The sequence below is a fragment of the Aedes albopictus genome, chromosome 2 (genome assembly GCF_035046485.1).
Source record: "Aedes albopictus strain Foshan chromosome 2, AalbF5, whole genome shotgun sequence".
NCBI lineage: Eukaryota > Metazoa > Arthropoda > Insecta > Diptera > Culicidae > Aedes > Aedes albopictus.
In genome coordinates this window covers 79,864,664-79,879,489 of record NC_085137.1, presented here as the reverse complement: position 1 = coordinate 79,879,489, position 14,826 = coordinate 79,864,664, and the positions used below count along the sequence as shown (strand labels likewise).

At 45.7% G+C, this 14,826-nt stretch overlaps 2 protein-coding genes across 3 annotated transcripts in view; both read left to right on the top strand.

Annotated features, from left to right (window-relative positions):
* LOC109430133 (uncharacterized) overlaps nt 1-4,376 on the top strand; it is a 41,053-nt gene extending 36,677 nt beyond the window's left edge. The window contains exons 2-3 of one of the 2 annotated variants that reach the window (XM_029873383.2): nt 3,683-3,843; nt 3,906-4,376. In XM_029873383.2, the coding sequence (XP_029729243.1) occupies nt 3,683-3,843; nt 3,906-4,106 (362 nt within the window). In that variant the 3' untranslated portion in view covers nt 4,107-4,376. Of the gene's footprint in view, nt 1-3,045; nt 3,201-3,260; nt 3,589-3,682; nt 3,844-3,905 lie in introns of those variants that run through there. The other variant, XM_029873400.2, reaches the window with a different exon arrangement.
* Nucleotides 4,377-10,037: 5,661 nt separating this feature from the next.
* Nucleotides 10,038-10,749, top strand: LOC109433549 (uncharacterized). The gene is made up of 3 exons (XM_029873421.2): nt 10,038-10,259; nt 10,325-10,398; nt 10,460-10,749. The coding sequence occupies exons 1-3, from the start codon at nt 10,187-10,189 to the stop codon at nt 10,613-10,615; spliced, it is 303 nt and encodes a 100-aa protein (XP_029729281.2). The 5' UTR covers nt 10,038-10,186; the 3' UTR covers nt 10,616-10,749.
* Nucleotides 10,750-14,826: the final 4,077 nt, after the last annotated feature.

The window sequence follows — 14,826 nt, the reverse complement described above, 5'->3', positions numbered from 1 at the left end:
GCAGCATTACCGCCCTCGCTGCATTCTTCTCCTCCAAAACCGTTCTGCACTCTTCGTCGAACCATTCGTTCCGTCGATTCCGTTCCACGTATCCGATGGTGCTCTTGGCAGCGTCGTTGATGGCTGCTTTCACTGTACTCCAGCAGTCCTCTAGAGGGGCCTCATCAAGCTCGCCCTCGTCTGGCAACGCGGCTTCGAGATTCTGCGCGTATGCTGAGGCGACATCCGGTTGCTTCAGTCGCTCTAGGTTGTACCGTGGCGGTCGCCGGTACCGTACATTGTTGATGACGGAGAGTTTTGGGCGCAGTTTGACCATCACCAGATAGTGGTCGGAGTCGATGTTGGCGCCACGATAGGTCCTGACGTCGATAATGTCGGAGAAGTGCCGTCCGTCAATCAGAACGTGGTCGATTTGAGATTCTATCTGCTGTGGTGATCTCCAGGTGTAACGATAAGGGAGGCTGTGTTGGAAAAAGGTGCTACGTATGGCCATATTTTTGGAGGCGGCGAAATCAATGAGTCGTAGGCCGTTTTCGTTCGTCTGCTGGTGGGCGCTGAACTTACCAATCGTCGGTCTGAATTCCTCCTCCTGGCCTACCTGAGCGTTCAAATCACCTATGATGATCTTGACGTCGTGGCTTGGGCAGCGATCGTACTCACGTTCGAGCTGCGCGTAAAATGCGTCCTTGTCATCATCAGTACTTCCGGAGTGTGGGCTGTGCACGTTTATTATGCTGAAGTTGAAGAATCGGCCTTTGATCCTCAACCTGCACATTCTTTCGTCGATCGGCCACCAACCGATCACGCGCCTCTGCATATCACCCATCACGATGAAAGCTGTTCCCAGCTCGCGTGTGTTGCCGCAGCTCTGGTAAATGGTATGATTACCTCTAAACGTTCGCACCATGGATCCTGTCCAACACACCTCCTGCAGCGCTACGATGCCGAACCCGCGGTCCTTCAGTAGATCGGCGAGTATGCGGGTGCTCCCAATGAAGTTGAGAGATCGGCAGTTCCACGTACCGAGTTTCCAATCGCAAGTCCTTTTCGTTCGCTGGGGTCGTTGCCGTTGGTCTCGGTTCGTATTATTCTGTTGCTGATTTTCCGTTACAATGATTTTTTACGGCTGGCTCGTAGGGCCTGACACCAACCCCCTACTTTCCGGAGGACCATAGTGCACAGTTGAGCTTAGAGTCGGACGTAGATCAGCCGCCCCTAACATGGGGATCAGACGCTGTTGTGAGCCGCTCCTCCTGGAGAACAGACGCTCAGGTTTGCCGAAGCAAACCCCCCCTTCCCTGTCAGCCTACGACCAAAGTTCCCACCGGGGTTGGTTACCCGATCTTCCCTAAGGTTGCTCATAGTTTCCGGCCGGTACCGCGTGGAGGTAGGGATAGGAGTTGCTGGGCAAATTTACATGTTATAACCTCTAAATTTGTGTTTTTGAAGATGCTTGTATATGTCAGGTTCAGGACACTTAAAATTACATGATATTTTCTAGGTGTGTGGAATCAAGTCACTTGCACCGTCTAATCTAGGCATGAGTAAGCCGTTTTTTCACTCGCGATTGAAGAGGTGAGAACATTTTTATCTTTCAACCCTCGAAGGATCGCGCTGTTGTATTTTGTACAACACGATGAAAATATCTCGCTTTTTGTACTCAGCATTAGCGTGGTGCTGACGATAATGGCCAACCACGCGAGTTACGAAAGGTTAACCCTTATGTGGCCGGCAGGGTACCCGGGTACCCAGCACCCATTTAAAATACACGGTGTAGAAAAAAGCAAAAAGTTTGCCGGCCACATAACGGTTAAGAGAAAAAGGGTGTTCTACTGCTTATTGTAATAATTTCAATCCAACATAGATTCACCAGTTGTGAAAAATGAGCTTCGTTTATCTTAGGTACTGTTCAATAATAAATGGCGTTTATGTTTGATCGCACACGTTCAATTCGTATTCAATTGGGCATTTTCAACTGACTGGAATCAAGTCACTTGCACCGTCTAAACCAGGCATGGGTAAGCCGTTTTTCACTCGCGATTGAAGAGGTGAGAGCATTTTTATCTCTCAACCCTCGAGGGATCGCGCTGTTGTGTTTTGTACAAAACGATGAAAATATCTCTCTTTTTGTACAGTTGTGAAAAATGAGCTTCGTTTATCTTAGGTACTGTTAAATAATAAATAGCGTTTATGTTTGATCGCTGAATCCAGGATATTTTCGTATAATAATGGAAATTCGATTCCTATACTTAGGAGTACATGTATATTCGTGCCTATCATACGATAGAGAAATACAAAAAAGGTCACATAATGAAGAAAGCTAAGAACACTTAGCTCAGAAGCATGCTCTATCCCATTCTAAAAAGAATTGAAACAAAACATTTCGCAAGAAAGCATAAAAAAGCAATGATTTAAGGGTTTAAGATATTACTTAAACAATGTTTCCAGATTGTCTCAGTAGTATCAGCCCCTGCTGAAAACACAATCACATAAAAACATGACACATATACTTCTTTAATATTTAAAATGAACGTTATCCAAACAATAAACATTTTCAGTATGCAACAAATCAGTTTGCACATATGCACATATGCACATATCACTCACACAATCACTTCTCACATACACTTCACTGCCACTAATTACGAATAACACATACACAAACTATTCTATGTACATTACAACCTTCTATGAGTACAAAAAATCATCGATTCAAAGCCCATTTGTAAATATTTTCAACCATCATCATGTGCATGCCTTCTCGAATGTGTCATCACGTTTTTCAATACATTCGAAGCACGACCTGTAAGCAGCATGTTTCTACTACGAATCTTTATCTCAAAACGCATGTACATCACCACCGTTTCTAAACCATCGACATAGTGTGTCAGCCTATCTTTCAATCACGTCTACCTGCATGTCAGCACTTCCTGTAAATAGTCATCACCTGTCTGGATTCTGGAAAGTAAGCACCCTTCTCTTAGAGTCAACATCCGTTGAACGGTAGTTTAATTCTCGTCATCTCTCCTAAAACCCGCATTACAGCTGCCGCACCCAAGTACCAGATTCTGGAACCCCGGGAAGGCTACGTCCCAGTGTACATCCGTTACGGTGATGAACCGCTGGCCGACATCAACCCTGCCTTGGCCGCTGCCTTCAACGAACCTGTCCTGCGCATCAGCCGAGCGGAACTTACTAAGGTTCGAACCTTCTCCGATTTGATCATTCCTGTCATAACACAGAATCCTACCATCTTCCAGGCGCTGCAGGCCGACGATGGAGCCGGTGCCAATACCTCCAGCAATTCAACCTCTCACTCGGCATCGATCTCGGCGTCAGATGAAGCACGCGCAGCACTGCGGGTACTGGCACAAAAAGCAGCGGCGGCAGCAGCAGCGGCTCATCCCTGAGCAGCGGAGTTTGCGACAGCAGCTAGAGAGTATTCGGTAACCGGAGCTACCAGCGACACACAGTTACCCACAGTTAGACACGACGTTAATTAATATGTTTTTATTTTCCCCGTTACTCATTTCTGTACTGACCGAGAGACTTCAATAAAAAAGCCATACGAGAGCCGTAAAACTTAAACGGTCTGCTTTCGGGTTGTATTTTATTTTGTTCCGGGATATGGGAGCATCCGTTCGGAAAGTTTCTATTGTAGTTTCGATTCGCCCAATTTCAGATTCCAAGCCCGTTTCCAAGTATCAGGATCTTCCCAAGAAAGCAGGATACGTCCCTGTCTACATTCGCGTTGGCAATACCCCGTTGGAGCAGATCAACCGTGACCTGGCGAGAGCGTTCCAGGAGGCCAACGCTCGCAGCATCCGCGGAACCATGATTCAGGTAATCGTCTCTACGAAGCCTTTCCTGAATTTCCATCTAAAACCCTACTTCTCATTCCACAGGAGTTGAACCACAACGCACGTTTCTCGTCCGAATCCAGCAGCGCTTCCAGTGAAGAAGCGAACAACATCATCCCCAAGATTCGCAGCTTCGCCAACAAGAGCATCAGCTCCGAGTCCAACTCGGACGAATCGAACTCCTCGGAGCAACTGCACGACTTTGCTCCGGCCAAGCCGGTCGCCGTCTCCAATAATGTAGTCTAGCTAGCCAACCGGTGTTGGAGCCAAGTAGATCGGAGCAGAATCCTCACACTGCCATCCAAATGTGACTGAGGTGATACTATACAATACTGTACTGCCGGAGAGCGAAATGTGATTACATTCATTAATATTATTATTATTATTTTAAACGCGCCACGAGCATCTTCATCAACTGCGTTCTAAGGTCATTATCAACATTTTGAAGTAAAACATAATAGAGCATGCAATGATAAGACAACTTTCGCGAGAATAAATGTAGACAATAATAGGGAAGCAGCTGACGACGTTCTTTGATTGGATGACCCATTTCCAAATGGCTTTTCGGGTATAGGGTGAATTTTGGGCATCTTGTTATTTCGGCAGTATAATGAAATTCTGAGATAGTTTCGATGATTGCACCTATTATCATTTGAGCATTTTGTGTTAAATTAAGAGTTGCAGAATCTGATGACAACGAAGTAAGGTACACTGGGGCAAGTTGAAACGGGTGGGGCGAGATGAAACAGCGGATTAACATGATGTTTTCTAATGATGATAAACGGTTTGATCGCCATTACACATAGTTTTTGATTCAAACAATCTTTTAGGGAAGGATAAATTTCCAAATTGTATTGCAATCTATTTCAAAACTTCGTGTTTCATCTTGCTCCACCCGTTTCAACTTGCCCCGGTGTACCTTAATTAGGTGTTCACATAGATGATAGGCCGAAGAATTTGAATTTAATGACAATTTGAAATTTAAAAATGACTTTTCATGTATTCAGATCACCCCTGGGGCTCGCTTTAGTTTTGAGCTTTCGCCACAAGCCCATGAGTCTGAATCTGCTACGATGTCCAGCCGAATTCCAATCACTTGCTTGCAAACTTTGGTAGTGAGAAGTTGAAAATTCAAAGTTTGGTCGGTTGACTAATCTAAATGGATTTCCATATATTTCGTAATGATTTGGTCTTGCTGACGTTGAGCGTTAGACCCACCACAGAGTAGTGCTCGTTGAGCCAAAGTTTTGAACTCACTCTCCATAAAATAGCGCTGGCTAGTAGGGCAACATTATCGGCCAAATCGAATTCAAGAACACCAAATGGAGAAATTCTTGGAATTCGTTGACCTGATCCAAGATAATACGGAGTGCAACAATATGGGCCATACATTGTCTTCCAGCACGGAATACTACCTGCTGCTGCCGGAGAGTAACGTCTATCTTCTCCTACATCCTATTTAGGATAAGTTTGCACAGAACATTGAGAACAATACACAGTAACATGATGTACCACACAGCCCGATCCCCTTTCTTGAGATCATTCACTTAGACGCCTTGCATCCAGTAGACCGGAAAAGTTGCGGTGTACCAGAATAGTAGATTGCGCGGATAGCATGGGGACCCCGGGAACCTCTTTTTTTTTCTTCTCAACCATAGGGGGGAAAATCTGCTTAACAAACACCCTAACAGGAAGGTTAGGGTACTGTGGGGTTAACGCCGTCTTCTACAACAGTAATAAAAGCCAGGACTACTCTCTTCTCGACTCACTAAAACACATTCCTATGGTCGCCAAACCCTTCGTCTCTGCGGAACCACCAAGAAGGCATTGCTTCAGAGAAGGGCTAGTGCACATCGCACCCTCAAGGTTAGCTGCGTAGTGCGTAGCCTGCAGCAACGAACATCGATGACTCGCTTTGGAGAGTCCATCGCGGTAGCATTATGGCGCTTAGCCAGTTTCCCTAGTGGTCCTCACTACTCCCTTTGTCCTCGGAAGGCGGGCAGGGTCAACCCCGCCCGCGCCCAACTGCTTGGCAGACATCAAGAACTGATGCCCACGTGCAACCCGATCTGACCTGCCCGCAAAGGAAGGGTATCACTACCCTCCAGGCCCTATAAGCTGCACCAGAAGGTTGCTGACAGCAGGGTCTCCACCTGCCCCGACCCTTGAGGAGACCCCTTTCCAATCGCGGGCTCGGATCCAACCCAGTAGACCGACGCCAAGACAGCACCACTACCGGGACTTCCTCTCCGCGGCCACTTAATCGCTTAATCGGTATCGACCGCAGGGCACCGGTATGACCTACGAAGCCGACTCCGAACCCCTGGACCACCTCTTGTACTGCATCTGAACTAGCCATTCTACGAGTCCACGCGCCACCTCCTCTGTAGCTGTTAGACGATATGGGTGATAGCCGTTGAAACGGCGTTCCAGCCAAACTCATCCCTACACATCCTTTGGACCAAATTGTCCGGAGTTGTGTCCTCCCCGCATGTGGCAAGCATGCGGTCACGCATTGTGCGAAAACGCGGGCACACGAACAAAACGTGTTTCGCCGTTTCCTCTAAACCATTGCACACTGGGCATCCGGGAGAATCCGCATGCCCGAAACGGTGTAGATACTGTCGGAAGCAACCATGACCTGAAAGGACCTGTGTCAGGTGGAATGTAACTTCCCCATGGCTCCTATTAATCCAAATATCTACCCTCGGTATCAACCTATGGGTCCACCTTCCTTTCCACTGTCCCACGCGCGCTGCCATTTGACCATAGAGGCCATCCTGGCAGTCCTGCATATGCCTCTTGTGCCGCGCATTTCGAAGCACTCCATGTCCTCACTGATAAGAATGCTGATAGGCACCATACCAGTAATGACGCAGAGAGCGTCGTGTGACACGGTACGGTACGCGCTCGCAACCCTCAGGCACATAAGCCTGTAAGTACTTTCCAGCTTCCGTCGGTAGCATTTAGTACTTAGCGCGGTGCCCCACGCCGGGCCGCCATACCTAAGTATGGACATAGCAACACTAGCCAGAAGCTTGCGCTTACTGGCGTACATCGCAGAGCTATTGGACATCATCCAGGACAGTGCCGCAATAGCTGTGGAGGCTCTTTTACTGGCATAATCGACGTGGCTACCGAAGGTAAGCTTATCGTTGATCATCACGCCCAATTGTTTGACGGAGCGCTTTGACAGGATAGTGCACTTACCTACACTGATCTCCGCTTGTTGCTCTATCTTCCGGTTGTTAACAACCGTCACCTCAGTCTTGTGGTGAGCCTGCTCCAGTTTCCTGGACCGCATCCGCATCCACGCCTAGTCAACTTCACCTCCTCGATCGTTTCACCGTACACTGCAAATCGTGTTTGCTGGTATTCAGCAAATTTTGCTGATTTTTTTTGTGCTGATTTCATTCAGCAATACGAATTTACTGAGTATCAGCAATTATTTTTCAACTTGCTGAACCATCCAGCAATTTTGACAGTTGATCAGCAACGTTGTGCTGATACTCAGCAAAAATTTTGCTGAAATTCAGCAATTTATTTTGCTGATTTTTTTTGTGCTGGAAGCATTTCAGAAAATTTGGTGTGTAGACTTCGAGCGTAATGTCGTCGGCAAATCCGACAATCTCCACTCCTACTGGGTACTCTAACCTCAACACCTCGCCGTACATGACATTGCATAACACCGGACCCAGGATGGAACCTTGCGGGACTCCTGAGGTTATGTGAAAGCACTTCCGACCCACCTCCGTGTCGTAGACTAGTACTCGATTCTGAAAGTTACTTTCGAGAATCTTGTACAGGTACCCCGGTATCCCCAGACGCAAGAGCGCATCGACAATAGCAGACCAGCTGGCGCTATTAAACGCATTCCTAACATCCAGAGTCACTACCGCACAGAAACGAATTCCCCTCCTCTTATGCTCGAGTGCTTTCTCGGCGGTTTTTGTAACCGACAAGATAGCGTCTACGGTGGACCTCCCCTTCCAGAAGCCGTACTGGTTACTCGAAAGACCATTTTCGCCCTCAGTGAACCTCAACATTCTATAGAGGATGATCTTTTCGAGCACCTTAGCCGCCGTGTCTATCAAGCATATTGGTCTATATGTCGATGGGTCTCCGGGTGGTTTCTCCGCCTTTGCCAATAGTACCAGGCTCTGCTGCTTCCAAGCTTCTGGGAAAACTCCCTCGTCCAGGCATTTCTGCATAGCAGACCTGAACATCTCGGGAGCTTCTGTAATAGCTACTTTTAAGGCCAGGTTCGGAACTCCGTCCGGACCTGGGGCTTTACCTACGCTAAGGGACTTTGCTATCCCCGCAAGTTCCACATCGGTGACCCTCTCCTCAGCGCACCCCGGGAACCTCTCCTGCAGTGATAGAGTCTCAGAGTTCATGCCGAAAAGTTGATGGTTGGTTGGATGTCGAAACTTCAAGAAGTTGTTTGAAGTGCTCAAAACAACGTTTTAACAGTTCAGCTGGATGGCTGAGTATTTGCCAGTACCGTATTTCACTGGTATACTCAAATTCATTCTTATAGCTCCACTTCAGACGTCGTGAGATATTGTATAGGAGGCGGATATCGTCGGTCAACCAGAGAGTCCACCGACTCTCGCTTGTCCCTTCTGCAACACTATTTCATTTCCATTTCTATAACCGAATACCGTTAACGGGACTCATATTCAATTGCTTTGGTTCTTGCCCGCTCTAACGCGGCCTTTGATTTTCTGTGCTCATCAGTTTTCCGCCAGGTTCCATCTGTGATCCAATCTTTTCGCTGTGTCCCAGATATATTACAGAATAGTAGATTACGCGGGTTGCATGGGGACCCCGGGAACTCTATTAGACTTCATGCTTCAGATGGCTGTCTCAATCTCTTGCAGTGATGGCGGTTCAAAGTTGACTCGGATGATGCGCCTTACCCTAGGATGTCGAAACTTGAAGAAGTTGTTCGTAGTGCTTTATTCAATGTTTTAGCAGTTTAGTTGAGTCGCTACTGGTCAGTTAAGTAACGTATTTCACTGGTATCTTCAGATTCGTCCTTATTGCTTCACTCAGGTATCGTGAGATATTGTAGAGGAGGCGGATATCGCCGGTCAACCAGAGAGTCCACCGACTCTCGCTTGTCCCTTCTGCAACACCATTTGAAATCCTATTCTAGAACCGAATACCGTTACTTCTACGCTGCCACCTTCCGGAACATCCACTGCTCAAGTTCTAAGTTCATCGACGACTGATCTCTTCACAGCTGGATCTTCTAGTTGGCGTGTGTTGAATCACCTTCCGAGACTTTTCTCCTGCCACTACTGGATCCGAGCAATGCGTAGCAGGTCAGACGCGAGTAGGCTTAGTTTTCATGTTCTGCTGATACAGCTGTGGCATCAAGATCCTCATAGGCGGCTTCAACGATCCTTAACCGGATATAGAAGAGAAATTTGACCGAACTCTCCGATGGCAGCAATCAGGATTCCGTGCCGGACTATCCTCTCCTCAGTGGATCATACTGTCACACTGCGGATCTTCAAACAAATTAATGAATTCCAAGACTTTCTCCTGTTGTTCATTGATAACGAAAAAGTTTTTGACCGTCTAATCACGAAGCCTCGTTGAAGCACAGTACGAGGCATTTTCGGGCAGAGTATTGCACAGCTTGTCCAATCCCATCCGGGTCGTCGCTAGAGTCAGGCAAGGATGTATACTATTACCGCAACTGGTCCTCATCGTGAATGACGAGACTCTGGTAGGTATGTTTGACCGTGAACCAAATTGTGGGTTGCTGTGGAAGCCTATTATCGTGAAGCACCTGAATATTTCGAACTGATTGATGACGTTGTTATCCTAGCTCAATGACGCTCTGCTATAAAGAGTAAGTTCGATGATCTTGCCGATCGCTTCTCGGCGGCAGGTCTTATCATGAATAAGCCAAATCGTTTGATGTAAACACGGTCAACTATTCCAGCTTTACAGTAGCTGAGTAAGCATTTTTTTTTAGCAATGGAGAATGTTGAAAGCATCCAAAATGTTGGAAGAATACTACACTTTCATCATTATTCTAAATGATATTTTGACCAAAATATACCTGCTACCCTACACGTAAGTGCACAATCATCTGCCACTTCCTAGAACAAATTTCGCTTGAATCTGCTATTATCTCCTTCAATCCATCCAGAATTGGTTGGAATTCGGGAGAGAGCTCTATCATTCAACTATTATATCACCGCTCCGTAAAAAGAGTCATTAAAAGCCAACGTCCGACACGGTCGTCTCGTCATTACATTTCGGAAACATCTCTCAGTAAGACACACAAGACACCCTATTCAACTAAAATGGAAATCACACCCAAAACAACCCGTGCGCTGCTGATGCTGCTGGTGGCATCCATTCTGATAGCTAAAATTGGTAAGTGCAACCAGGCTGCTCGTCGACCTCATTCAGCGATTCATTTCCGTTTCTTTCCATCCCAGAATGTGCCCCATCCCAGCAGCGAATGGCCGCCGAAGACAGCTTGAAGCATCTCACCAGAAGTGATCTTGTCCGGGTAAGACCGGGAAAGCAATCTGTTTAAAACAGAGACTTAATTATTTCAAAATTACCTACAGCTTTTCCAAGAGGATGCCAAGTTTGGTTCGTCTAGCCACAGCCACAGCCTTGACAAGAGCTCGGAAGAATTGAGATATCAGCCAGTGCCGTACACTCCGGTGTTTACGGCGGGCACCGGTGCCGTCCCCGGTGCAACAGTTCCACAACCTTATTAAGAAAAAAATGTTAGTGCGACCTGGTGAATTATATTTTTTTAGTGCTATTCATAAGCTGAAGTGGAAATGTAACATGCAATTTAGCGATAATATTTGAAAAAAATATGAATAAAATTTCTTTGAGAAGGAAAGGACATTAGGTACGATCTTTTAAGCACCTCCTATCCCTAACTTTCCGTTGACCGGGATGGGAAAATGCTTAGAAAAAATCGGATAACTGACCCAAGCCTGTGCGTGTGTTGTCCAGATTAGAAGCGTTTCACAACAGCGTCTGTTTCCGATATTTGGGGAGGTTGATCGACTTCCGTGGGTCAGTGAAGGTCCGTGAGTTCAGATTTTGTACACAATGGTCCTCCAGAAATTTAGAGAGTTGGTGTCAGGTTTCGCGAGAAACAAATCGAGCCGAGATCAATGGGAACGACCCCAGCGAACAAAAACAGTCTACTGAAAGATCGAGGGTTAGGCATGTTAGCGCTGCAGAAGGTGTGTTGGCCATGATCCATGGTGCGAAGGTTCAATGGTAAAAAGAAGCGGCATGCGAGGAAATGGTACTGCTGTGCTGTTCTCAAGAAACACGGAAGGTCAACACATCCTGCAGCTGCTTCGTGCCGTGAGCCACACAATCTAGGGATAAGGACGGGCGTAAGGTGAGCGAAAGGTGGAAGCAGCAGCGATCACAATTAAGAACGTCGCATACACAGTGCTATCCCAGATCAACTTCCGTCGTCTTTCACCTAAAGTGGATGAGTTTGTGGGAAGTTATCAAGCCGGCTTCGTCAACGACCGCTCGACAACGAACCAGATCTTCGTCGTGCGGTAAATCTTCCAAAAATGAGACAAATACCAGGTCACATCACACCACCTGTTCATCGTCTTCAAGGTGGCGTATGACAGTATGGACCACACAGAGTTATTGAGAATCATGGACGAGAACAGCTCCTCCGGGAAGCTCATTAGATTGATCAAAGCGGCGATGGACAGTGTAAGAAACTGCGTATGGGTTTCGGGCGATCTGTCTAGTTCGTTCGAATCTCGCCGGAGACTATGACAAGGTGATAGACTTTCATGCCTGCAATCTGCGAAGGTGTTATGCGACGCGGTGCGAAGGTGTTATGTGACCTGAAGGTGTTATGCGACGAGCAGGACTCAACAGCCGGGACACATTTTTCACGAAAATCGGCCATTTTGTCTGTTTTGCAGAATACATAGATATTATTGCTAGAACAATTGGAACGGCGGCAGAACTGTACACCCTCCTGAAACGTGAAGCAGCAATGGTCGAACTGGTGGCGAACGCTTCAAAAACGAAACACATGCTGGCTGGAGGAACCGTGAATGTCACGGCAAGCCAAGACAGCAGTGTTACGATAGACGGGGATACCTTCGAGGTGGTGGAGGACTTCGTCTACCTCGGATTCAACAACGATAGCCGTGAAATACGAAGGCGTATAATCAGTAGATGTCGGGCCTACTATGGGCTCGTCGAAAAAGTATCACCCCGCACCAAATGCACCATGTACACTAAGATCTTTTTTTACACGGGGAATATGTACCGTGTATAAAAAACGTAACGTGTTAATTCGCGAATCCGTGTAAAAAAAACGTAACGTGTTAATTCGCGAATCCGTGTAAAAAAACCGTGTTAATTTGCGAAACCGTGTAAAAAATATCGAGCTAGTTCGGGAACCCGTGTAAAAAAACTGAGGGACCTTCAGATATCCGAGGATTTGTTTCAGAGAGTTCAAGCAGAAAGGGAGGGGGTAGTGTAGCAAGGGTGGGTTCTAGGGGTTAGTAGGGAAGGGGGCAAGGGATGATTGAAGAGTTTGGAGGAGGGGAATGCGTACTGATTTCAAGGAGAATTTCATAGTATTTTAGAAGTGTCGAGAGCGGTTTAGACGGACGAAGCGAAGAATCAAGGATACTGTTACGAAGTGTTCAAGAGCATACACGGCTTTGTCTGGGAGGGGCATAAGGCTCAGGAGTGGTTCAGGAAACTTTCAGCAGATCTGCATACGTTATCAATGGGTTTTTGTTATCCTTCTGCTGATGTGCAGCATTCTATAGGTCTATGAAATATGGATCAGTAAAGTAGTTATGTCCACAAATGTTGAAGGTCCTCCATAAACCTTCGCGAAGACAGGCCTCAAGATCTACAAGCGTAATCAACAGCTTGTTGTTACATAAATGATACGGTGCAACATCTTACAGATCCAGAAGGCATAGATCTGTAGAGGTTCAATTCTCAAAGATGTTCTAGGTCCTCCGAGAACTTCCGCGAGTGAATACCTTAAGATCTACAAGCGTAATCGATGGATTGTTGTTACATTATTGATACGGTGTAACATCCAACAGGTCCATCCATGGAGTATTGTTTGGCAACGAACTAATTTCCAAAGATGTTCTAGGCCCTCCAAAAACGTCCACGAGTGAAGGCCCTAAGATCTACTTGGGCAATCTATCTCCCATTGATCACACTTAAAGCCTAGATTCACGAGAGTTCTTGGATGACCTAGGACATCAATGGATATTATTACTCTACAAAACTTCCATCTTTCATTTTCTAATGACCTGTAGGATTTTACACCACATAAGTAATGTCAAAACAATCCATTGATTATGCATGTATATCTTAAGGCCTCTACTTACAGATGTTCCTGGATGACCTAGATCGTCGACAGAAATTATTCCCCTGCGGAACAGACCTTTACTCACGGAAGTTCTTGGAACTCCTAGAACATCATTGAAAGCTACTTCTCTAAAGAATTATGTTCCGTGGACCTGTAGGATGTTACATCGCATAAGTAATGCAACAACCATTCATTGATTTCGCTTGTAGAACATCAGGTCTTTATTCGCGGGCAGGCCCGTGCACAGAAGTGGCGCCAAGGGAGGGGTTTTTGCCAATTTCGGCAAAAGGCGGAGGGGCGCCTAGTGTAAAAAGCGTCGGTAATGGGAGGGGTTTAACCCCCAAACCCCCCCTTGTGCACGGGCTTGCGCGGAAGTTTTTGGAATACCTACAACATCTTTGAAAACTACTCCTCTACAGAACCATGCTCCATGGACCTGTAGAATATTGCACCATATCAGTAATGTAACAACAATCAATTGATTTTGCTCGTAGATCTTAGAGCACTTACTCGCAAAAGTTCTTGGATAACCTAGAAGAATATCTTTGGAAATTAGTTCTGTACAGAACCTTGCATGTAGATCTTCAAGCCTTTACTCACGGAAGTTTTTGGTTACTCTAATTAGCTTTGGAAATTAGTTCTCCACAGATCCATGCTCCAAGAACCACCGGAGCCCCATTTAACCCTTGCTAACCCCCCATGCATTACCACGATTACCGACACCCCCGGCACCCACCACATCAGCCATCTACATCAGCCCTTCAGCCACCTTGAACCATTTATGACCCCCTCTTATCCAACCCTTCGAAAACTTCGAAAGTCCCCTTTCATCCTTTTAGGAAGAGTTCCCTTCTGGACACTTAAAGGGTGATACGGTCAAAATTTGGTCACACAATTTGTTTCATAACTTGAGACTGCGTACACCAAAACAGCTGATTTTTGAACTAGTAATGGTACATTATATGTAGCTTATACCATAAAATTTTCATCAAAATCGGTTTAGAATGTGCGGAGATATTGTGAATCCTGAAAACTGCAATTTTATAATGTTGTACAAAGAGGATTAAAAAATAAGAACACATTTTTACTCTTTTATTTATAGAGCCAGAAATACTGAACCAATTTCAATGAAAATTTTTCTGTATGTAAAGTATACATATCAAAATGTTGTGTAAAAATTTCATTCAATTAGATCCAGGCATTACAAAGTTATATTTGTTTAGGTGGTCAAATTTTGTCAAGTCAAGTCAAATTTTGGTCACACATTTTTTTTCATAACTTTAGACTGCGTACACCAAAACAGCTTATTTTTAGATCAGTAATGGTCCATTATATGTAGCTTGTACCATAAAATTTTCATAAAAATCGGTCTAGTATTTGCGGAGATATTGTTGAACCCTGAGATCTCCAATTTTAAATTTTTTGTTCCCAGATAAGAACACATTTTAACTGTTTTATTCATAGAGCCAGAAATGCTTAACCGATTTCAATGGAAAATTTTCTGTATGTGAAGTATCCATATCAAAATGTTGTGTAAAAATTTCATTCAGTTTGATCCAGCCGTTACAAAGTTATATTCGCACA